The sequence below is a fragment of the Oncorhynchus clarkii genome, chromosome 4 (genome assembly GCF_045791955.1).
Source record: "Oncorhynchus clarkii lewisi isolate Uvic-CL-2024 chromosome 4, UVic_Ocla_1.0, whole genome shotgun sequence".
NCBI lineage: Eukaryota > Metazoa > Chordata > Actinopteri > Salmoniformes > Salmonidae > Oncorhynchus > Oncorhynchus clarkii.
This window is the reverse complement of record NC_092150.1, coordinates 28,434,786-28,459,229: the sequence shown is the minus strand read 5'-3', so window position 1 is coordinate 28,459,229 and position 24,444 is coordinate 28,434,786. Positions and strand designations below refer to the sequence as shown.

General features: G+C 41.0%; 1 protein-coding gene and 1 pseudogene across 1 annotated transcript; one reads left to right on the top strand and one right to left on the bottom strand.

Moving 5' to 3' along the window:
* The first annotated feature begins 1,756 nt into the window (after nucleotides 1-1,756).
* On the top strand, nucleotides 1,757-17,678 carry LOC139406681 (F-box/LRR-repeat protein 5-like). Its single transcript, XM_071149556.1, has 11 exons — nucleotides 1,757-1,936; nucleotides 3,146-3,361; nucleotides 5,142-5,237; nucleotides 6,105-6,297; nucleotides 6,746-6,928; nucleotides 7,092-7,217; nucleotides 9,605-9,753; nucleotides 11,622-11,704; nucleotides 11,821-12,510; nucleotides 12,668-12,816; nucleotides 15,942-17,678. The coding sequence occupies exons 1-11, from the start codon at nucleotides 1,853-1,855 to the stop codon at nucleotides 16,016-16,018; spliced, it is 2,046 nt and encodes a 681-aa protein (XP_071005657.1). The 5' UTR covers nucleotides 1,757-1,852; the 3' UTR covers nucleotides 16,019-17,678.
* Nucleotides 17,679-20,787: 3,109 nt separating this feature from the next.
* LOC139407965 (protein BTG3-like) lies at nucleotides 20,788-21,692 on the bottom strand (annotated as a pseudogene).
* Between the last annotated feature and the right edge of the window lie 2,752 nt (nucleotides 21,693-24,444).

Here is a 24,444-nt window from a genome sequence, read left to right as displayed (position 1 = left end):
TACTGGCCCAACGCTAGGCTACCTGCCGCACCAAATGTAAGTCAGTCCAGCACACTCTTTGCCAATAAAAAGCACAAACTTAGAAACTAAGATTATTGAAATAAATGCCAATGTCCGATGCGGTGTAGTTCATTTCTAAAATCCATAAGATCTGAGGAATTATCTACAACAGAAAAATATTTACATCAAAGTAACACAAGAGTTTTCAGAAACGCCATAGAGATCCTATTAAATTATTAGCTACACGGAACAATAATATAAATGCAACATGCAACATTTTCAAAGATTTTAGTGAGTTGGAGTTCATATATGGAAATCAGTAAATTGAAATACATTTATTATGTCCTAATCTATGGATTTCACATGACTGGGAATACAGATATGCATCTGCTAATCACAGATACTTAAAAAAAAGGTAGGGGCTTGGATCAGAAAACCAGTCAGTATCTGGTGTGACCACCATTTGCCTCATGCAGCGCGACACATCTCCTTTGCATAGAATTGATCAGGCTGTTGATTGTGGCCTGTGGAATGTGGTCCCATTCATCTTCAATGGCTGTGCAAAGTTGCTGGATATTGGCGGGAACTCGAACACGCTGTCGTACAAGTCGATCCAGAGCATCCTAAACGTGCTCAATTGATGACATGTCGGGTGAGTATGCAGACCATGGAAGAACTGGGACATTTTCAGCTTCCAGGAACTGTGTACAGATCCTTACGACATGGGGCTGTGCATTATCATGGACTATCATGAAAGATGAGGTGATGGTGGCGGATGAATGGCATGACAATGGGCCTCAGGATCTCGTCACAGTAGCTCTGTGCATTCAAATTGCAATCGATAAAATGCAATTGTGTTTGTTGTCAATAGCTTGTGCCTGCACATACCATAACCCATCACCACCATGGGGCACTCTGTTTACAACGTTGACATCAGCAAACCACTCGCCCACAAGATGCCATCTGTCCGGTACAGTTCAAATCGGGATTCATCAATGAAGAGCACACTTCTCCAACATGCCATTGAAGGTGAGCATTTACCCACTGAAGTTGGTTATGACGCTGAACTGCAGTCAGGTCAAGACCCTGGTAAGAGCAATGAGCATGCAGATGAGCTTTCCTTAGATGGTTTCTGACAGTGGGTACAGAACTTCTTTGGTTGTGCAAATTCAGTTTAATCTGCTGTCAGGGTGACTTGTCTCAGATTATCCCGCCGGTGAAGAAGCCAGATGTGGAAGTCTTGGTCTGGCGTGGTTACACATGGTCTGTGGTTGTGAGGCCTGTTAGATGTACTGTGAAATTCTCTAAAACAACGTTGGAGGCGGCTTATGGTGGAGAAATTAACATTCTGTTATCTTGCAACAGCTCTGGTTAACATTCCTGCAGTCAGCATGCCAATTGCATGCTCTCTCAAAACTTGAGACATCTGTGGCATTGTGTTGTGTGACAAAACTGCACATTTTAGAGTGGCCTTTTCCTGTCTACAGCACATTGTGCACCTGTGCAATGATCATGCTGTGTAATACATTTCTTGAAATGCCACACATGTCAAGTGGATGGATTATTTTGGCAAAGGAGAAATGCTCAATGACAAATGTGCACAACATTTGATATAACATTTATGTGCGTATGGAACATTTCTGGGATCTTTTATTTCAGCTCATGAAACATGGAACAAACACCTTTACATGTTGCGTTTAGATTTTTGTTCAGTGTAGTATTCTAATTCCTAATTCCACCGAATATGTCACATGACAGTGGAGTGCGCATGCCCATTCTGACTTCACCAATGCTAAGCTAACCAGTTAGCTAGCGTGCAACGTCAGTGCTGACTAGTTTTTATGGAGTGAAGATGGCACCTTTTCCCGACGAGGTGGATGTTTTTACTGGTCCACATTGGCGAATGAAACAGTTGGTAGGACTTTACTGCGAGAAGGTGTGTATGGAGGAATATGAATTGAGAATTTGCTCAAAAAGCTAGCTATTGTCTGCTGCTAACGCAGTGGTTTAGCTAGCCAACGTTAGCTGGTCAGAGAAATGGGTGTGTTTTTGGCATAGTAGTTAGCTACAGTATGTCAGTCGCTGGCTAGTTGGGAAAGGTCTCAACCAGTTTCTTAGCAAGCTGACCTAGCTAGGTAATGACAGGATAGCTAGTGTAGCTAACTTGGCTATTTAGTAGGTAACAAACAATTTAGTTCTAGCTAGTTACGTGGCTGCCGAAGACGAGTCTGAAGTTTGCTAACCCTTTTGTTATGCAACACGATATCTTAGTTAGCTAGCTAAATCATTACAGTGCGGCTAGTTAGTTAATATTGTTTTCCCGTTACCTAACGTCATAACATGGCATGAGCAAAACACAATACAATTCATGCATGACTTAGGTAGCAAGCTACTTTGTGTCTGTCCAAGCAATGAACAGCGGAATGAACGGTTCTGCGGGTATTAATCAATCAAATGTATTTATAAAGCCCTTTACACCATCAGATCTCACAAAGTGCTTATACAGAAACCCAGCCTAAACCCCCAAAGAGTAAGCAAGCAAGCAATGCAAATGTAGAAGCACGCTGGCTTGGGAAAAACTCCCTAGAAAGGCAGGAACCTAGGAAGAGAACTAGAGGAACTAGAGGAACCAGGATCTAAGGGGTGACCAGTCCTCTTCTGGCTGTGCTGTGTGGAGGTTATAAGTGTACAGATCCAGATCGTTCTTTAAGACGTCAAATAATAATCAGTGGTTATAGAGGGTGCAACATGTCAGCAAATCAGGAGTAAATGTCAGTTGGCTTTTCATAGCCAAGCATTTAGAGGTCGAGACCGCAAATGCGGTGGAGAGGGAAAGAGCAGCAAGTCCGGTACAAGTTAGCACATCCAGTGAACATGTTAGGGTTCCATTGCCGCAGGCAGAACAGCAGAAACTGGATCAGAGTATGACCATGCGGACTGGGGACAGCCAGGAGACACGTGGTCCTAGGGCTCAGGTCCGCCGAGAGAAATGGAAGAATTAGAGGGAGCATACCTAAGGTCACGTTAATGAGGCTTAGTTCCACTCATACAGGCATGTCCACAGTTCTGTTGCTATGGTTGTGTGCAGGTCTGCTATTACTATCTGAGAAACTTTGACATGTTCTTTATTTCCTTTATACCACAGCTGTCACAGACCAACTTCTCCAACAACAATGACTTCCGCTCATTTCTTCAGTCACTGTGTGCCACCTTCAAGGAGTTCAAGATGCACGAACAGATTGAAAACGAGTATATCATCGGCCTGTTGCAACAGCGCAGCTGCACTGTGTATAATGTGCACTCCGATAACAAGCTCTCAGAGATGTTGTCCCTGTTTGAGAAAGGCCTGAAAAGCGTTAAGGTGACTCCACTAATGATATCAGCAAAAGTACTGCCAACAACATTTATGAAAAGACTCACAAATAATCCCTCTTGCTCCTTGGGCTTTGTGTTGTGTATCACTGAGTCATGTCTGCACTGAAATGATAGCCTATCCCTGTAGTGATTCAGCCTTCAGACATGTCATTTTAACAACACGTTGTTAGATAAGGAAGGTCTTGGTTTCCTGTAACTGAGAAACGCTCAACACTGTTCTTTTATATCGGGGCAGAGTTTTTAATTTTGATAACTGGTTGCGGGATTTACTAGCAACAATATTGAGTCTTGTAAAAATGTCAATTCTGAAAACACTTACCTGTACCTTTGTTTGTCCTGTACAGCTACAGTCCTTCCGTTTAGCGAATACAACCACGACCTTTTCCTTGTTGCTTGCACGACGTAAGCTGAGATGCAATTTGGTCCTTACTAGCCGGGATCCTTGGAATGTCCCAACCCTAAACTCTAACTTTAACCCCTAACCTTAACCATTTAAAACTTAAATGGGGTAGGGATGTCCCAAGGATTCCGGATAGCACAGACCCAATTGCATCTCAGCTTACGTAGTACGAGCAACAAGGAAATAGTCGGTGGTTGTAGTCGCTAAAGTTGAATTAAATGTATGAATTTCAGCACCCCGCGGAAGGACTGCAGTTGTACTGGACAAACATAGGTACAGGTAAGTGTTTTCAGAATTTACATTTTTACAAGAATCGACTGATGGTGGCTCAAATATGTTGCTAGCAAATCCCGTGAACAGTTATCCAAACTCATCTCCTCCTCGATATAAGACAACGGAGTTGAGCGTTCCTCAGCTAGATTTCGTGTTACCTTTTTTTAGTGAAACCGGTGTTTTTAAACACAACACATTATTGAACAATAATAATTATGCCTCAATTCCTTAAAAGGGAATCTGTTAAATTCTTGGCATTATGTTAGAAATGCCTATATGGACTTTCCTGACCTGCAAAATGACAGTTTTAGATTTTGGTTAGTCGTTTTACTGGTCAGGAATGACCTTCTAGCCTCTCCTCGTTATGCTTATTGTATACAGTAGCCTATATTGGTGTTAGGAGGAGCTGTATTTTGTAACTTGTAGGGAAGCACCAAGCAGGACACGAATTACATGGGCCTGTGAACATTACAGGGACACTCCGTTTATAGACCCCACAAGCTGTTTTGAGAGAGCGAGACTGCTGGCCTATTTTGGTTCCAGGCAGAATTGTTTCTGTGACCTGTTTCCGGAGCTTTTGCAGACAAATGTTGTAGCCATATACAAACAAGAAATGACCTGTCCTGAATGGCGCAATGGTGTACATTTTAACATCTGTTCTGAGTCTGTCCCAATCATAATCTGCTCTTACTAAACGGTGGAATTTCCTTTGTAAGAGCAGAATTTGGTAATCTGTACTTGGTCTTCAACCAGGACAGGAAATGTTTTAATTTCAGCTCAGATAAACAAGACTTTGTTTAATTGTTTGTAAATGCAATTCTAAGCATTTTTGGTTAAGTCCTTGCAGATTCATCAATGGAATATTGGATGAAAAAAGTTACGGATGGTATTTTTCAGTTTCGCCTGTTAATAATTTTCTTATCCTACAAGTGGAAGTATTTGTTAGAGTATTTTATTGGTCTGTTCACTCTTGAGTGTTTGACTGTTACGATTGTGTGGTTGGATCTGACCGAAGCTGAGGATTGATGGCATTTATTTAAATGGGGTGAATGACAGTGTCGTGTATGATGTCATGATTACGATATAATTGCAGAGCGAGTATGAGCAGCTGAACTATGCCCGGCAACTGAAAGAGCGACTGGAGGCATTCACACTGGACTTCTTACCCCACATGAAGGAGGAGGAAGAGGTATGATTAAATAATGTAATTTGTAATAATTAAGTTGAGGTATTCGGATGTAGGACTCACTGTGTAAATGATTAGGTCACACTTTATTTGGATAGTCCATTTGTTGATCCTCTACATATGGTCATACTATCAAAAAATGATCTGTTGATAAGCAACTGCTTGCTAAGGTTAGGGTTAGAATAAGGACTAAGTTTAAGATAAAGGTTAAGGTTACTAGATGGACTATCCAAATAAAGTGTTACCAATTATTAATACATGTTTGTTATATAGTGTTCTGTCCATGAATGGGTACTGTCACAAAACGCATAACTAGCCTATGGATATTGTTGCACTCACTTTTAGTGGTCCTAGGCCTAGTTACATGGTCTGTAACCTGAATTAATGTGTGCATTTGTGAGAAACAAGAGTATGTGCCCAGCTCTGTCTTGACTCCTTTGGGTCGGCGAGCACAAGCGGTGTATTAGTTGTTCAGATAGTAACGGAAATAACGTACAAAACAGAAACCTACAAACAGGCATGCCCAAACTAGACTCAAAATCAAATGAAAAGCCTCATGGCTGCCAAACAAATCCAGCAGCCTCAAGGCTTGTAAACTGGGACAATGACTGGCGATCACCCTAATTGTCAGCACATGATGTGCAAATCAACCAGACTCAGCATCTGGACAAGGTTGCTGCTGCCTCCTGGGGGAATGGAGTGTGTGGAAGTATAATCTGGATAGACAAAACGCATGTGTCCTAACAGTAACCTTCCCTCCATATCATAACAGTACCAGCAAAAAATATATTCTGTTCAACTCTTGGTCTTTCTGTCTAGCTCATAATAATTGATTGCTTTATATGTGTTATGTAATGGGGTCTATTCCAGGTGTTCCAGCCCATGCTGATGCAGTACTTCACCTATGAGGAGCTGAAAGACCTCAAGAAGCAGGTGATGGCACAGCACTGTAGCCAGCAGCGATGGGACTGTGCAGCAGAAGTGCTGAAGGGGCTCAGTCTGTGGAGCCAGGCAGAGGAGCTGCACAAGGCCTTCAAGTATGCTGACCACGAGAAGACTGACGGTGAGTAACAGACCCCTTTATTGCCTTCTCTAGAGAGCACACCTACATCTTGGTGACGGCTATGATTCACCTTTATTCTCCCCAGCATACACAGCCTCCTCCATATGACATCTATCACCATGCAATCCCTTTACCTAATATCTCCTTCAGCAACACACTTCTCAACTTGAACGTAGTCATGTGAGGATGTGGTCAGTACATTAGGAAATTAGTTGGCCAAATTTCCCAGAACCAAATGTTTGTCGAGGTGTGGCTTTAATGCTTACCAATAACATTACTACAGACGGCTGAATCACACTTCTGTTGCTGTGTTATTGCTGTGGTCTAGCAATTATTCTTAGGTCTTTTTACCCCGAACTGTAGAGAAGCATTACTTAAGTAACCTTTCATTAGCACTTGAGTTCAGCATGTGTTGTACACTACACTGACTATGGTTATCAATCCTCAGAACTAGAGAAAGAGCTGTGCTCCACCCACATCTCCCAGCTACCTACAGAGATCCTGCTGCATCTGTTCCGCTACCTGGGTCCTGAGGACCTGTGTCACTGTGGCCAGGTGTCCTCAGCCTGGTCCGACCTGGCCAAGACCGGCTCTCTGTGGAGGCACCTCTACCCTGTACGCTGGGCCAGAGGTACGGAGATATCAGTGTTGACCTTTTATACTTTTTTCCTCGCTGATGGTGAAGCAGGTAACACTGTAAAAGCTGGCAATAAAATATTTTGACACTTGTTTTTCCCCTTAAAGAAATAAGACACTGATAAGAAATAAGACAGTGCCATCTGTCTGTTTCCCAGGGGATCACTATCGTGGCCCCCCAGCTGATCTGAATCAGGAACCGGATGAGGAGTGGGTGAAGAGTCTGCAGGATGAGGGCAAGGCCTACCAGGAGTGGGATGAGGATGCAGATGTGGATGAGTCTGGTGAGCTCTTTCAGCCTCGTAACTAGAGGTCGACCGAATAATCGGAATGGCCGATTAATTAGGGCCGATTTCATAACAATCGGTATTTTTGGACACAGTGTGGCCGATTAAAAAAATAAAAAAAAATAATAATAATAAAATAAAAAAATATATAAAAAAAAAAATAATAATAATATAATAATAAAAAAAATAATTAAAAAAACATATATATATATATTTTTTATACAAATAAATAATATTTTTTTTATACAAATAAATAATAAAAATTTTTTTTATACAAATAAATAATAAAAAATGTTTTTATACAAATAAATAAAAAAAATGTTTTAATACAAATTAATAATAAAAAAAATAAAAAGAATATATTTTTTTTAAAGAATTAAAAAAAAATACATAAATAAATGACATTTTTATATATAATACATTTTTACACCTTTATTTAACTAGACAAGTCAGTTAAGAACACATTCTTATTTTCAAAGATGGCCTAGGAACGGTGGGTTAACTGCCTTGTTCAGGGACAGAACGATTTTTACCCTGTCAGCTCGGGGATTTGTTTTTGCAACCTTCCGGTTACTAGTCCAATGCTCTAACCACCTGCCTTACATTGCACTCCCCGAGGAGCCTGCATGGCAGGCTGACTAGCTGTTACACGAGGGCAGCAAGAAGCCAAGGTAAGTTGCTAGTTGGCATTAAACTTATCTCATAAAAAAAACTATCAATCTTAACATAATCAGTAGTTAACCTCACATGGTTGATGAAATTGCTAGTTTATCTAGCGTTGCATATAATCGATGTGGTGCCTGTTAGTTTCTCATCGAATCACAGCCTACTTCGCCAAACGGGTGATGATTTAACAAGCGCATTTGCTAAAAAAGCACTGTCGTTGCACCAATGTGTACCTAACCATAAACATCAATGCCTTTCTTTAAAATCAATACACAAGTATGTATTTTTAAACTTGCATATTTTGTTAATATTGCTTGCTAACATTAATTTCTTATATCTATGGAAATTGTGTCGCTTCTCTTACTTTCCGTGCAAGCAGTCAGGGTATATGCAGCAGTTTGGGCCACCTGGCTCGTTGCGAACTGTGTGAAATCCATTTATTCCTAACAAAGACCACAATTAATTTGCCAGAATTGTACATAATTATGACATAACATTGAAGGTTGTACAATGTAACAGCAATATTTAGACTTAGGGATGCCATCCGTTAGATAAAATATGGAACGGTTCCGTATTTCACTGAAATAATAAATGTTTTGTTTTCGAAATTATAGTTTCTGGACCATATTAATGACCTGAGGCTCGTATTTCTGTGTGTTATGTTATAATTAAGTCTATGATTTGATATTTGACAGAGCAGTCTGACTGAGCGACGGTAGGCAGCAGCAGGCTCTTAAGCATTCATTCAAACAGCACTTTCGTGCGTTTGCCAGCAGCTCTTCGCTGTGCTTCAAGCATTGAGCTATTTATGATTTCAAGCTTATCAACTCCCGAGATTAGGCTGGTGTAACTGATGTGAAATGGCTAGCTAGTTAGTGGGGTACGCGCTAATAGCGTTTCAATCGGTGACATCACTCACTCTGAGACCTTGAAGTAGTTGTTCCCCTTTCTCTGCAAGGGCCGTGGCTTTTGTGGAGCGATGGGTAACGGTGCTTCTAGGGTGGCTGTTGTCGATGTGTTCCTGGTTCGAGCCCAGGTAGGGGCGAGGAGAGGGGCGGAAGCTATACTGTTACATTGGCAATACTAAAGTGCCTATAAGAACATCCAATAGTCAAAGGTATGTGAAATACAAATGGTATAGAGAGAAATAGTCCTATAATTCCTATATTAACCTCAACCTAAAACTTCTTACCTGGGAATATTGAAGACTCATGTTAAAACTCATGTTCTGAGCAAGGAACTTAAAAGTTAGCTTGTTTACATGGCACATATTGCACTTTTACTTTCTTCTCCAACACTTTGTTTTTGCATTATTTAAACCAAATTGAACATGTTTCATTATTTATTTGAGGCCAAATTGATTTTATTGATGTATTATAATAAGTTAAAGTAAGTGTTCATTCAGTATTGTTGTAATTGTCATTATTACAAATATATTTAAAAAAATGTGATTAATCGGTATCAGCTTTTTTTGGTCGTCCAATAATCTGTATCGGCATTGAAAAATCATAATCGGTCGACCTCTACTCCTAACGGTGTCAACCCGTCAGTCAGTCTGTGTTTGTCAGGAGTACATCTAAAGGATTGATCTAGGGAAAATGCAATAGCTTGATTGAAGTGACAGTGTTTACAGATTTGGATGAACTGTTAGGGTGGATTTTCTGGATGTCTTGTCCTATTACCTCATCTCTGGTGTACCCATTTTCTCCCTTGTTTAGATGAGACTTGTGAAGACTCATTGGCTATAAGCTCAGCTCAGAGGGAGAAGAAGCTACTGAATGAAATTATCCAGAACCTTCTGCCAGCTGTGGGTTCCTCTGTCAGGTCCATCGTTCTGGCCTACAGCTCTACGGTCTCCAGTAAGATGGTATGAATATTCATGATCATATGTCTAGAACATCAATGAAGCAGTGCTACTAATACAAAGCTTCCTATTCTCTAAGTAATGAGAGAAGCTGGCGTGTAAATGAAGGATGTTTCAGACCGACTAGGCCCTACATGGCAGAGTGTAGGTTAATGATCTGTATATGTATACAGTACCAGTCAAACATTTGGACACCTACTCATTCCAGGATTTTTCTTTATTTTTTGACTATTTTCTACATTGTAGAATAATAGTGAAGACATCAAAACTATGAAATAAGACACATGGAATCACGTAGTAACCAAAAAAGTGTTACACAAATGTTTTATATTTGCGATTTGCCTTGATTCTTGGCATTCTCTCAACCAGCTTCATGTGGTAGTCACCTGGAATGCATTTCAATTAATAAGTCTGCCTTAAGTTAATTTGTGGAATTTCTTTCATAATGCATTTGACCAAATCAGTTGTTGTGACAAGGTAGGCGTGGTATGCAGAAGATAGCCCTATTTGGTAAAAGACCAGGCTCATATAATGGCAAGAACAGCTTAAATAAGCAAAGAATAAAAGAATAAGCAAAAAAAAAACATCAAGCATTATGAAACTGGCTCTCATGAGGACCGCCACAAGAAAGGAAGACCCAGAGTTACCTCTGCTGCAGAGGATAAGTTCATTACAGATACCACCTCAAAAATCGGCAATTCACTGCACCTCAGATTGCAGCCCAAATAAATGCTTCAGAGAGTTAAGGTAACAGACACATCTCAACATCAACTGTTCAGAGAACTGCGTCAAATTACTACAAAGAAACCACTACTAAAGGACACTAATAATAATAAGAGGCTTGCTTGGGCCAAGAACCATGAGCAATGGACATTAGACCGGTGGAAATCTGTCCTTTGGTCTGATGAGTCCAAATGTGAGATTTTTGGTTCCAACCGTTGTCTTTGTGAGATGCAGAGTAGGTGAACGGATGATCTCCGTATGTGTGGTTCCCACCATGAAGCATGGAGGAGGTGGTGTGAGGGTGCTTTGCTGTTGACACTGTCTGATTTATTTAGAATTCAATGCACACTTAACCAGCATGGCTACCACAGTATTCTGCAGCAATATGCCATCCCGTCTGGTTTGTGCTTAGTGGGAGCATCATTTGTTTTTCAACAGGACAATTACCTTAAACACACTTCCAGGTTGTATAAGGGCTATTTGACCAAGAAGGAGAGTGATGGAGTGCTTCATCAGATTCATGGTGGGGAGGCAGGTAGCCTAGTGGTTAGAACGTTGGGCCATTAACCAAAAGGTTGCTGGATCGAATCCCTGAACTGACAAGGTAAGAAATCTGTCGTTCTGCCCCTGAACAAGGCAGTTAACCCACTGTTCCCCGGTAAGCTGTCATTGTAAATATTAATTTATTCTTATCTGACTTACCTAGTTAAATAAAGGTTCCATTTTTTATTTTTTTTATCATTTGACCTGGTCTCCACAATCTTCTGACCTCAACCCAATTGAGATGGTTTGGGATGCAGAGTGAAGGCAAAGCATCCAACAAGTTCTTTGCATATGTGGGTACTCCTTCAAGACAGTTGTAAAAGCATTCCAGGTGACTACCTCATGAAGCTGGTTGAGAGAATGCCAAGAGTGTGCAAAGCTGTCAAGGCAAAGGGTGGCTACTTTGAAGAATCTCAAATATAAAATATGTTTTGATTTGTATAACTCTTTTTGTTTACTACATGATTCCATATGTGTCATTTCATAGTTTTGATGTCTTCACTATTATTCTACAATGTAGAAAATAGTACAAAAATAAACAAACTCTTGAATAAGTAGGTGTGTCCAAACTTTAACTGGTGCTTTATGTGTGTCTGCTGCCACAGGTGCGTCAGATCCTTAGTCTCTGTCCTAATCTCACCCACCTGGACCTCACTCAGACTGATGTCACAGACTCCGCCTTTGACAGGTATGCCATTCATAGCCAGACCAATTATGCTGAAGACTACAGGGTATGATTAACTATTGAACTTGTCTCTCTTCTCCCCTAATTGTTTTGATTTCTTTTCACTTATTTTCTGTCAGTTGGTCATCTCTGGGGGCATGTCCATCTCTTGAGCACCTGGACCTATCCGGCTGTGAGAAGATCACTGACCACACCCTGAAGAAGCTGTCCATTTCTCAGAAACGATCTGACCGGCAAGCCAAGCTTCTGAAGAGCCCGCCTCCGATTAGTCTGCTGGATGAGCGGATCCTCCATTTGATGGGGGGAAGCAGGCAGGCCCTGATCTTCAAGCAGCGTATGGGGACACGGTGCAGCAGCCCCTCCAGGGTCTGGGTCCTGGACCCTTCGGAGCTGGCCGACATAGAGGATGCAGCAGAGTGGAACCGCCGCGGGGGAGTGTCTACCCCTGAGGGGCGAGGCTTTGTGGCGACGAAGCCAGGAGGTTTGTGTTGCTGCAGGAGGAGTAGGAGGCGGGGCCTCAGGACAAGCTATAGCACCTCCTACTGGCAGCAGCAGTATGGGCTTGGGGAGGCCTGCTGTGGCCATTCAACCTGCTGCACTGGTGAGATGGCCCTGAGGACTTGTGGAGGGCTGCAGTGTTTGTCTTACACCACCAGGGGCAGTGCATGGGCAGAGTTTTGGACTAAATGCTCCTCTGGGGGCCAGCGGTGCCTGGAGCTTTACAACAGAACTGATCAGTCAGACGCTCGACGCTCGCTGAGATTCCTCAGCCTCTCTGGATGCTATCGGGTTACAGACCTGGGTTTGAGGTAAAACTGCTTGGGATGCTGTTCTTCAAAGAAACGACAAACATACATGTATTATACCTGTGGATAAATTGTGTAAATCTTTTTTTGTGTTATTGATATTGACTGTGAGTAGGTACAAATGATTGTGTATTATATACTCTAAGTGTGTGTGTTTCAGGGCGCTGTCTCAGCGTGGTGGTCTTCCTTTCCTGGAGCATCTGAACCTGTCTGGATGTCTCCTCATCACTGAGGTTGGGCTACAGGAGCTGGTGTCAGCCTGTCCTGCCCTCAATGATGAACACTTCTACTACTGCGACAACATCAACGGTAACGCACACACACAAAACGCACAACGCTAGGGAAAACTGTGGGTAAACACCCTCTTATCAGGCAACGTATTCATACAAGGATATGAGTGATGCACAAGTTGATACATTTTTTACATGTAATTTATTTTACAATACAAACACAAAACGACCACATGTGGACACAATGCATTTAAAATGATTGGGAATGACACAACAACGTTTAACAACGTACTTCCACTGTGGTCTTCTTATTGACGATTATGTAGAGTAAGCCTTTTTTTATATATATATTTTTTTTATATCTGTCTAAAATGACATCTAACTGACTGTAGCTCAGGACCTGAAGCAAGGATATGCATATTCCTGATACCATTTGAAAGGAAACACTTTGAAGTTTGTGGAAATGTGAAATTAACGTAGGAGAATTTAACACCTCAGGATGACAAATCAGAGCAAGATTACTGAATATTAGACAGTTCAGTTAGATTAACAGGAATTTAAGCTTTCTGCCCATATAAGACATGTCTATGTCCTGGAAAGTTTGCTGTTACTTATGTCATTCTAGCCACATTAGCAACAACTGTCCCGGTATAGGGACAACGATCCAACATTTTAAGAAATTGATTGTAAGTTCTGAAAGATTATTGGAAATTACGCTGAAAATGTTTTTCCTCAAGATATTGTATTTAAACAAATCTATAAAAATGCTATGCACAAAAAATGAAATTCCACAACCCACCTGGACCCCTGCTGCGACCCACAAGTGGGTCCCGGTCATTTAATTTTGGCTGTGGATTGTATTAAAGGTGCAATATGCAGAAATGACTCGGCCATTTCCTGGTTGCTCAGATTCTAATAGTTTGTCTAATTTCAGTTTGTGACAAAACAAACAATGTATAGTGTAGAGAATCATTTTACCATCTAAACCGCTGTGAAATATATTTTCAATAACAGAAAATATTGTATTTTCAGCTGTTTTGAAGCTGGTGTACCAGTATGTATACACCTGTTCTGAAAGGCCCAGAGTGTGCAACACCACTAAGCAAGGGGTACCATCAAGCAAGTGGCATCATGAAGACCAAGGAGCATTCCAAACAGGTCAGGGACAAAGTTGTGGAGAAGTACAGATCAGGGTTAGGTTAAAAGAAATATCAGAAACTTTGAACATCCCACGAAGCACCATTTTAAATCCATTATTAAAAAATGGATATGGCACTACAACAAACCTGCCAAGAGAGGGCCGCCCACCAAAACTCAAGGACCAAGCAAGGAGGGCATTAATCAGAGAGGCAACAAAGAGACCAAAGATAACCCTGAAGGAGCTGCAAAGCTCCACAGCGGAGATTGGAGTATCTGTCCATAGGACCATTTTAAGCCATACACTCCACAGAGCTGGGCTTTATGAAAGAGTGGCCAGAAAAAAGCCATTGCTTAAAGAAAAAAATAAGCGAACATGTTTGGCCAAAAGCTTGTGGGAAACGCTATGTCTGGCGCAAACCCAACACCCCTCATCACCCAGAGAACACCATGGTGGTGGCAGTATCATGCTGTGGGGATGTTTTTCATCGGCAGGGACTGGGAAACTGGTCAGAATTGAAGGAATGATGGATGCCGCTAAATACAGGGAAACTCTTGAGGAAAACCTGTTTCAGTCTTTCAGAGATTTTGAGACTGGGACGGAGGTTCACATTCCAGCAGGACAATGACCCTAATCATACTGCTAAAGCAACATTTGAGTGGTGGGCCTAGTCAAAGCCCAGACCTCATTCCAATTGAGAATCTGTGGTATGACTTAAAGATTGCTGTACACCAACGGAACCCATCCAGCTTGAAGGAGCTGGAGCAGTTTTGCCTTGAAGAATGGGCAAAAATCCGGGGTGACTCCGGGATGCTGGCCTTCTAGGCGGAATTGATAAAAAGCCATATCAGACTGGACAATAAAAAGAAAAGATTAAGATGGGCAAAATAATACACTAGACAGTGAAACTCTGCCTAGAAGGCCAGCATCCCGGAGTTGCCTCTTCACTGTTGACGTTGAGACTAGTGTTTTGAGGGTACTATTTAATGAAGCTGCCAGTTGAGGACTTGTGAGGCATCTCAAACTAGACACTCTAATGTACTCGTCCTCTTGCTCAGTTGTGCACCGGGGCCTCCCACTCTTTCTATTCTGGTTAGAGCCAGTTTGCGCTTTTCTGTGAAGGGAGTAGTACAGAGTTGTACGAGATCTACAGTTTCTTGGCAATATCTCACATGGAATAGCCTTCATTTCTCAGAACAAGAATAGACTGACAAGTTTCAGAAGAAAGTTATTTTGTTTCTGGCCATTTTGAGCCTGTTATCAAACCCATAAATGATGATACTCAACTAGTCTAAAGAAGGCCAGTTTTATTGCTTCTTCAGTTTTCAGCTGTGCTAATATAATTACAAAAGGGTTTTCTAATGATCAATTATCCTTTTTAAAATGATACTTAGATTTAGCTAACACAACGTGCCATTACAACATTAACCATGTCTACACTGATCATAAATACAATTTGATGTTATTTTAAAAAATTAGATTTTCTTTCCAAAACGAGGACATTTCTAAGTGACCCCAAACTTTTGAACGGTAGTGTATATAACTCATTTCTATATGAATTTGGTCGCAGGATTAAAGAATCTCTCTATGGGGCTTATCCGGCAAGACTAATAATGAATGTGATTCGATAACCCTCTGTTATAACAATCATACCTAACCTCACCTGGCTGTCCAGCACATTTCCCAGTGTAAGTTCCTTATGTAACAGTCCTGCTGATCTTGTGAGGTGCAAGGTAAGTGGGCCTTCTTTAGGTAGCTAGTCGACGAAATACATTTACTGTTGAGTGTCATAACTTAATGTTTAACTCCATTGTGTAAACAGTACCTTTTGAGATCGTTTCTAAACCAGTCGGAAGAGTGGGCAGTAGCCCTACTTGTGAGGAGTTAAATGTTCTGTTAATAGGTGCATTGGTTTTAACTTGACCAGGCCACTGGAATTTGAAAGCATTCCATTGTCCCTGAAGTGCAAACTCCGCCCAGCTGGTGCACCGGCAAGGTAAAACGAATGGGCACAGCAGTACTATGAGTGAGTGATTGACTGTTCTGACTGTGGCCTCCCTCTGCAGGTCCCCATGCTGATACGGCCAGCGGCTGCCAGAACCTGCAGTGTGGCTTCAGGGCCTGCTGCCGCTCTGGAGAGTGACCTTTGACCTAAGCTTACTTTCTATGAAACCCCCCCTCCCCCCATCTGCACTTTAATCCTCACCTGGGAACATGCCATTTGTTGTATTTTGTCACTTCAGATAGTTTCTACATGAAATGTTAAGTAAAAAGTAGATTCCTGACATTTCTTGGAAACACTAATTTAGAAAATAAAATATATGGGTGTTGGATGAAGTATCTGCAAATGTATATTCTGGTTCCTAATTTTTGTGGTTTTGAGAAGGTGATTTGTTTTACACTTGGTATACGTGAGCACCTAGTACTTGTTTCTGTACAACCGGTATCCTGTCGTTTCTGACTAATTCCACCTCCTCTGCTCCTACTTGCTTGTTTTAGATCACCAATTTGCGATTACTGTAGTCTTACTTGGTTTATTGAAAATAGAGTAGTCAGAAACATCAGATTATTCACTGTTGTGAGGTCCCTTCATAGGAAAATAAGCACCCACGAAATGATTTATTACACACAGCTGACATTTTAAAATATTCATTTTTGTTGTAAATAGTGGTGATTCATGCGGTGGAAGATGCTGTTGCAGCGTAATGGGGTTTGTCAGTGATGGTTAAGAATCTGAGGGTGCTGCACATTTCACTACCAGAGACCACACACACACACACACACACACACTCAACAAAGTTTAAAGTGGTAAATTGGTTGTGGTCCTCTTAACAATTTATGTATATTAATAAAACAAATGTATGATAACGCTATTGAAGAGTTCCTTCATGTAGTGTGCCGCTCATGGTGAAGACTGGTTCTTATGCTGGCAAGTGGCAACCCATGTAAGTTAGATCAGGGGTTCCAACACCTTTTTTTTGTGTTGCTTTGAGACCCAGGTGTCTTGAGGCGCGACCCACCATTGAGCGGTGTAAAAACATACACTGGCCAAAGAATGAGTGAAACATTATTTTGGCAGGAAGGTTTAAAGGTAATATCTTGCAATTGTATACATTTTGGGATGGCGCTGAAACAACATTTTGCAGTTACGATAATTTCCTGCAATTCTAAGCATTTTGACATGGCTAATTGTGTTCTTATGCTCTAACATAACAAAATCAATGGGAGCCTGATTGTCTAGGTTTTATTTTGTTGATTGTAAGTTTTTAAAAGATAGTGGGCTATTAAAAAATATATAGGTCACCCTGGTGGTCAGTTCACTGGTAGAATTGTCAGATGGGTACAGGCATTTCAGGAATAAAGAGTTATTGTGGTTTCTGGCTGCAGGTAATAAATACCCTTATGCAATATCTCTATCAACCTTTTAAATGTAATTCACAATGCTCCTTATCTTTTTCCTTTGTGGCTGGAAACATTTGATTGTTCTGATTTAATATTTACTTAAGTATTTTCCCTTTGTCACTGATCTTCACTGAATCAATGGTAAGGACTGTGAAATTCACCCACATTCACATAAGCACTCCCAGGGCAGAGGGTTACAAAACAATCTGAGATCTAGAATGACCAAATGGAGCCAATTTGAAAAGTAGTCCTACTCTGTGAAACCCACTGTGATTGCTATACATAGCACATTCATTGTCAGGAGACATGGCCTGTTCGAACAATCTGCATGAGAAGTCGTATTGGTTATGTACAATTTCAAAAGCAGAACAATAAAATTAACTTGGGTTTAAAAAAGTGTTTCTGTATGTGTTAGAGGATTCAAACAATGGTAGTATTTCATATAATTAAGCAATAAGGCAGGGAGGTGTGGTAAATTGCCAATATACCACGGCTAAGGGCTGTCTATCACGATGCAACGCGGCGTGCCTGTGTTCAGCTCTTAGCCGTAGTATATTAGCCATATCCAACAGACCTCCGAGGTGCCTTATTGCTATTATAAACTGGTTACCAACATAATTAGAGCAGTAAAAATACCCGTTGTATACGGTCTGATATACCACAGCTATCAGCCAATCAGCATTCAGGACTAGAACAACCCAGTTTATAAAGTACATTATAAACTGGGTGGTTTGAGCCCTGAATGCTGATTGGCTAAAAGCCATGGTCTTTTAACACCTCAAATTACATTGGTAACACGTTTCTAATAGCAATAAGGCACCTCGGGTTTGTGGTATATGACCCGTATACATACAGTGGGAAAGTATTCAGACCCATTGACTTTTTCCACATTTTGTTATGTTAATGCCTTTTTCTAAAATGGATTAAAATGTTTCCCCAAACCTCAGTCTACAAACACTACCCCATAATGACAAAGCAAAACTTTTTTTGGTGCAAATTTATTACAAATAAAAAACGGAAACATATTTACATAAGTATTCAGACCCTTTACTCAGTACTTTGTTGAAGCACCTTTGGCAGCGATTACTGTCTTGAGTCTTCTTGGGTATGACACTACAAGCTTGGCACACCTATATTTGTGGAGATTCTCTGCAGATCCTCTCAAGCTCTGGCAGGTGGGATAGGGAGCGTCGCTGCACAGCTATTTTCAGGTCTCTCCAGAGAAGTTTGATCGGTTTCAAGTCCGGGCTCTAGATGGGGCCACTCAAGGACATTCAGAGACTTGTCCCGAAGCCACTCCTGCGCTGTCTACGCTGTGTGCTTAAGGTCGTTGTCCTGTTGAAGGTGAACCTTCACCCCAGTCTGAGATCCTGAGTGCTATGGAGCAGGTTTTCATCAAGAATCTCTGTACTTTGCTCTGTTCATCTTTCCCTCGATCCTAACTAGTCTCCTAGTTTCTGCCCCTGAAAAACATCCCCACAGCGTAATACTGCCACCACCATGCTTCACTGTAGGGATGGTGCCAGGTTTCCTCCATACTTGACACTTGGCATTCAGGCCAAAAGGTTTAATCTTGATTTTATCAGACCAGAGAATTGTGTTTTTCATGGTCTGAGAGTCCTTTAGGTGCCTTTTTGCAAACAGGCTGTCATGTTCCTTTTACTGAAGAGTTTCTTCTGTCTGGCCACTACCATAAAGTCCTGATTTGTGGAGTGCTGCAGAGATGGTTGTCCTTCTGGAATGTTCTCCCATCTCCACAGAGGAACTCTTGACAGAGCTCCAGAGTAACCATCTGGTTCTCTCTCACCTCCCTGACCATCGCCCTTCTCCCCTGATTGCTCAGTTTGGCCAGGCAGCCAGCTCTAGTTAGAGTCTTGGTGGTTCCAAACTTCTTCCATTTAAGAATGGAGGCCACTGTGTTCTTGGGGACCTTCAATGCGGCAGATATTTTTGGGTACCCTTCCCCAGATCTGTGCCTTGATACAATCCTGTCTCGGAGCTCTACGGACAATTCCTTCAACCTCATGGCTCGGTTTTTGCTCTGACATGCACTGTCAACTGTGAGACCTTATATTGACAGGTGTGAATATATTTAGTATAGTTTTATATAAAAAGGATAACTTTTTAAATGCTTCACTATTAAACATTTTCTGAAATTCACTGAGGAGGATTGTCCTTCTCTTTCTCCCCTAATGAGCCTCCACTGGCCTAATGTTCCCCCTGTACCTTTAGATCTAGCCAGAATGAACAGTGGGCGGATGGTGAATAGTCTATTTCAGTTGGTGTATCAGATATGACAATACAGTGGTATTATAATGCAATCTTTTTCACATTTATTATGACATTTTATCATAATGTATTTTGTGAATCTTCAAGCATTTCCCAGCTATCAATAAAGTGCAGAAGATGTCCAAACTGATACGTAAAGGCACATAGCTTCTGTAAGCATGAGCGAGGCCACTGTCCAATAATTATGTACAGTAAGAAGGACTCTTTAGGCTACTTCTAGACACTTAAGACATAGTATTTGCTTAACATGCGTGATCCTTTGCACTTTTTTATCGACTGTCATTTTTATCCATGCCTTTCCCTAATTTGACCACGTGTCTTGCTATCGGTTATCATATTAGAGGTTCCGTTAGTGAATTATTGCTGATCAAAGATTTGGAGGAAACTAAACCACGGTCGTTCTCTCAGCATGTTAATTTTTCAAAACTTTTGTATTGTTTAGACTTATACTAAAGGTTATTTACAATACAATATTACAATTACATAAAAACAACATCAATAAAACATCCATGCGTAAAGATCAACCTTGTCCAGACCTGTTTGGATAAATGCATGGAGCCATTCAAAGACGCAGTATTACCTTTTTTTTCCCACTAATTGGTCTTTTGACCTATCTGATCAGCTCTGAAAAAGATCTGATGTGATTGGTCAAAATACCAATTAGTGGAAAAAACATAAATTGGGCTGCCTGTGTAAACACAGCCTTTGGGGTCTTACTTAATGTTTCTGTTTTTACTGTGTGCATTAGGGCCTAAGTGTCATTTTTATTTATACTATGCATTACTTGTATTTACATTTTAGTCATTTAGCAGACGCTCATATCCAGAGCCATTAGGGTTAATGCCTTGCACATTGATAGATTTTTCAACTAGTTGGCTAAAACCTTTCGGTTACTGGCCCAACGCTCTTAACAGCTAGGCAACCTACCGCCCATGAATTATTGCTTGTTCTAGTGGTTACCGTCAACAGCTCAGGGAACCTGTGCACCTGGAACAAGTTAATACTAAGGTCAACACTTGCTACAGTGGTCCCTTTTTATTTTTTTTATAACCTTTATTTAACTAGGCAAGTCAGTTAAGAACAAATTCTTATTTTCAATGACAGCCTAGGAACAGTGGGTTAACTGCCTGTTCAGTGGCAGAATGACCTTATCAGCTCGGGGATTTGAACTTGCAACCTTTTGGTTACTATTCCAATGCTCTAACCACTACCCTGCCGCCCCTAACAGTAAGCCTGGCCTGGAGTGCCACCCCAGTATCCGTGCCCCCCTCTCTGGCCAGGCAGAGCCCAGCCGTTGTGTCTGAAGGGCTGGGTCGTTCTGCCTTGGGGTCTGAAGCCATAGTGAGGAGGACATGGAAGGCCGTTATGTGCTTTACCAGGCCCCATCTTCTCCTGCTTGGGCACTGGAGGACTCCACAAAGAAGCAGCTGGGTAGATTACCTGCTATGTGTGGCAATTTTGGGGGAAGGTAGGGGGAAGACAGGTTTCGCTGAGACTACCATCCTCATCTGAGGATGAACCTTCTTAGTCACATTCTCTTCACATTCTCTTCACTAAAATAACTGGCCACTGTGAAAGCATGGTTCTTTCTTCTCTCCACAAAGTGAGTTTTCTGGGCAGATCAAGGTCCTTGTACTGAACACCACTCTCATGGCAGGCCCGCAACAGCTCTGGATCCTCCCTCTGCAACCTGTTCAGACGAATACGACTGAAGTCCTTTGCTGGGGTTGTCAGCAAAGGACACTAAAATTACCCCTAAATATCTCCTTCAGTGTTTTGTACACACATCCAGATACTCAGCTTGTTTGTGGGGTGACTTTTTTAGTGACGGGAGAGATTCTCTGAATATTTAGGGCAATGGGTTCTATAACTGACTAGTTTTTTGTGTGCTCTTGGGCAATGCTGTCTAGATGGAATTTGTATTTGTATTTATTTTTGTCTTACTGAGATTTACTGTCAGGTCCCAGGTCTGACAGAATCTGCGCAGAAGATCTAGATGCTGCTACAGGCCCTCCTTAGTTGGGGATAGAAGCACCAGATCATCAGCAAACAGTAGACATTACAAAAAAATGACCAACAACATCCACCTTGAAGTTCATAACAGCTGCAGCAGCCACTGTCGCCATTGTCACACTACAACAACAAAAGCTAGCTAGCTTTAGCGTGGGAAAACTACTGCTTGCGCCACTGATTATTTTCTCTTGCGCATTCAGTAGAAGGCCTAGACACGTCACTTTCTTTTTTAAATGGTCCCACCCATTGCAAGTCAAAATGTGACTGGTTGCTTCCACAACACTCCAAAATTCTGCTCTAATACAGTTGAATGGCAAAGGCCTTCTGCCCAGCTTCTGAATGCCTAGCTAATGAATGGCTGAGCTAGCTAGCTAGATTTTTCTACCCAGAGAATAACAAAACGATTACCAAAAGAAAAAAATTAAATAATTTATCTTTCATCTCTCTTTGTTTAACCATTTTCTTTTAGTTCACAAGAGGTAAATGTATCTGAGTGAGCGAAACAGCATCCCTCTGACTCAGTATGTGTAGGCCATCTATCTGATGCTGTCTGTTGTATGACATTGTTGCCAACCGTAGCATTGAATGCAAGGGAAGCCATTTGGCTTCTCTTGATAAAAAATAAACAATAATAATAATAGACAAACTGAGTGAGTTCAACTTATGAATTGTCCTGGTCCCCCCCCCCACACATCCCTCATGTCTGTACAGGTTTATTTCCATTTTTATGAGCTAACAGCTCCTCCATAATCACCTGCATACTTTTTATGTGATGAGAGAAGCAATATTCTCTGATGGTAAACAAGATAACAGGAACATAAATTCTTCAAAAATTCTTGAAATCACGCCAAAAAACACATGGGGAAGATTTCAACACATACTGCTCTCAATCAGCTGGACCAGACCACAATGATAATCTATGGGTAGTAGAATTAGATGACTTGATTACTTGGCTGCTGAGTCCGACTATCTGCCATATCTCTAGTGTTTTGCTGGGATATTATAGAGAGAGTAAAGGGTAATGATTGTGCTGATAGGGACGAACTGGTTTATTACAGTCAGTTTCCAATGATAACTTTAACATGTGTTACATTACACTCTCGGTAAACTATAGTTTTGGCATGTCAATTAAGACATCTACTTTGTGCATGACACAAGTCATTTTCCAACAATTGTTTACAGACAGATTATTTCCCTTATAATTCACTGTATCACAACTCCAGTGGATCAGAAGTTTACATACACAATTTGACTGTGCCTTTAAACAGTTTGGAAAATTCCAGAAAATGATGTCATGGCTTTAGAAGCTTCTGATAGGCTAATTAACATAATTTGTGTCAATTGGAGGTGTACCTGTGGATGTATTTCAAGGCCTACCTTCAAACGCAGTGCCTCTTTGCTTGACATCATGGGAAAATCAAAAGAAATCAGCCAAGACCTCAGAAAAAAAATTGTAGACCTCCACAAGTATGGTTCATCCTTGGGAGCAATTTTCAAATGCCTGAAGGTACCACGTTCATCTGTACAAACAATAGTACGCAAGTATAAATACCATGGGAGCACGCAGCCATCATACTGCTCAGGAAGGAGACACGTTCTGGTCACCCCCAAAGCCAATTCCTTTCCTTCCAGTTCTCTACTGCCAATTACTGGAACGAATTGCAAGAATCACTGAAGCTGGAGACTTATATCTCCCTCACGAACTTTAAGCATCAGCTGTCAGAGCAGCTCACAGATCATTGCACCTGTACATAGCCCATCTGAAAATAGCCCGTCCAACTACCACATCCCCGTATTGTTATTTTCTTTTTCTCCTTTGCACCCCAGTATCTCTACTTGCACTTTCATCTTCTGCACATCTATCACTCCAGTGTTGAATTGCTAAATTGTAATTACTTCGCCACTACGGCCTATTTATTGCCTTACCTCCCTTATCTTACCTCATTTGCACACACTGTATATAGATTTTTTTATATTGTGTTATTGACTGTACATTTGTTTATTCCATGTGTAACTCTGTGTTGTTGTTTGTGTCACACTGCTTTGCTTTATCTTGGCCAGGTCGCAGTTGTAAATGAGAACTTGTTCTCAACTGGCATACCTGGTTAAATAAAGGTAGAATAGTTTAAATAAAAAATAAATAAAAACCTGTAACCTCAGTTACACCAGCTCTGTCAGGAGGAATGGACCAAAATCACCCAACTTATTGTGGGCAACTTGTGGAAGGCTACCTGAAACGTTTGACCCAAATTAAACAATTTATAGGCAACACTACCAAGTGGGAATGTGATGAAAGAAATAAAAGCTGAAATAAATAATTCTCTCTGCTATTATTCTGACATGTCACATTCTTAAAATAAAGTGGTGATCCTAACTGACCTAAGACAGATAATTTTTACTTGGATTAAATGTCAGGAATTGTGAAAAACTGAGTTTATATGTATTTGGCTAAGGTGTATGCAAACTTCCGACTTCAACTGTATATCATATCTCCGCACTGGCTGTATAGTACTTGTGCCTTCAACACTAATATTTTTCAACTCTAATACTATTCAATACTTTGAAAAGAGAGTACAGGGTAGATTCATTACTGACTGAGTGCATGTCATTACTTTTATTAATGAAACATATCACTTTGAGATACTTAGACATTTTTCTCCAAACAAACATTGTAAACAAACATTTAAAAAATGTATCTTTCTCACGCCACAATACATAAGCTCATACACACACGCTTGCATACATGTACACCCACATAGTTATATAGTATATAAATAATACATGCTGAAATATAGATACTGTAAATATGTCAAGGGGAGGCTACAAACTCAGCCCTCTCAGTCCTTTATTGAGCGTTATAAGTCA

Excerpts from the sequence above, each read along its gene's own strand:
- LOC139406681 (XM_071149556.1), top strand. The coding sequence starts at position 1,853 with ATGGCACCTTTTCCCGACGAGGTGGATGTTTTTACTGGTCCACATTGG. Across the intron at positions 7,218-9,604 it reads TGCAGATGTGGATGAGTCTG|ATGAGACTTGTGAAGACTCA; the intron begins GTGAGCTCTTTC and ends TCCCTTGTTTAG. Across the intron at positions 9,754-11,621 it reads CTACGGTCTCCAGTAAGATG|GTGCGTCAGATCCTTAGTCT; the intron begins GTATGAATATTC and ends CTGCTGCCACAG.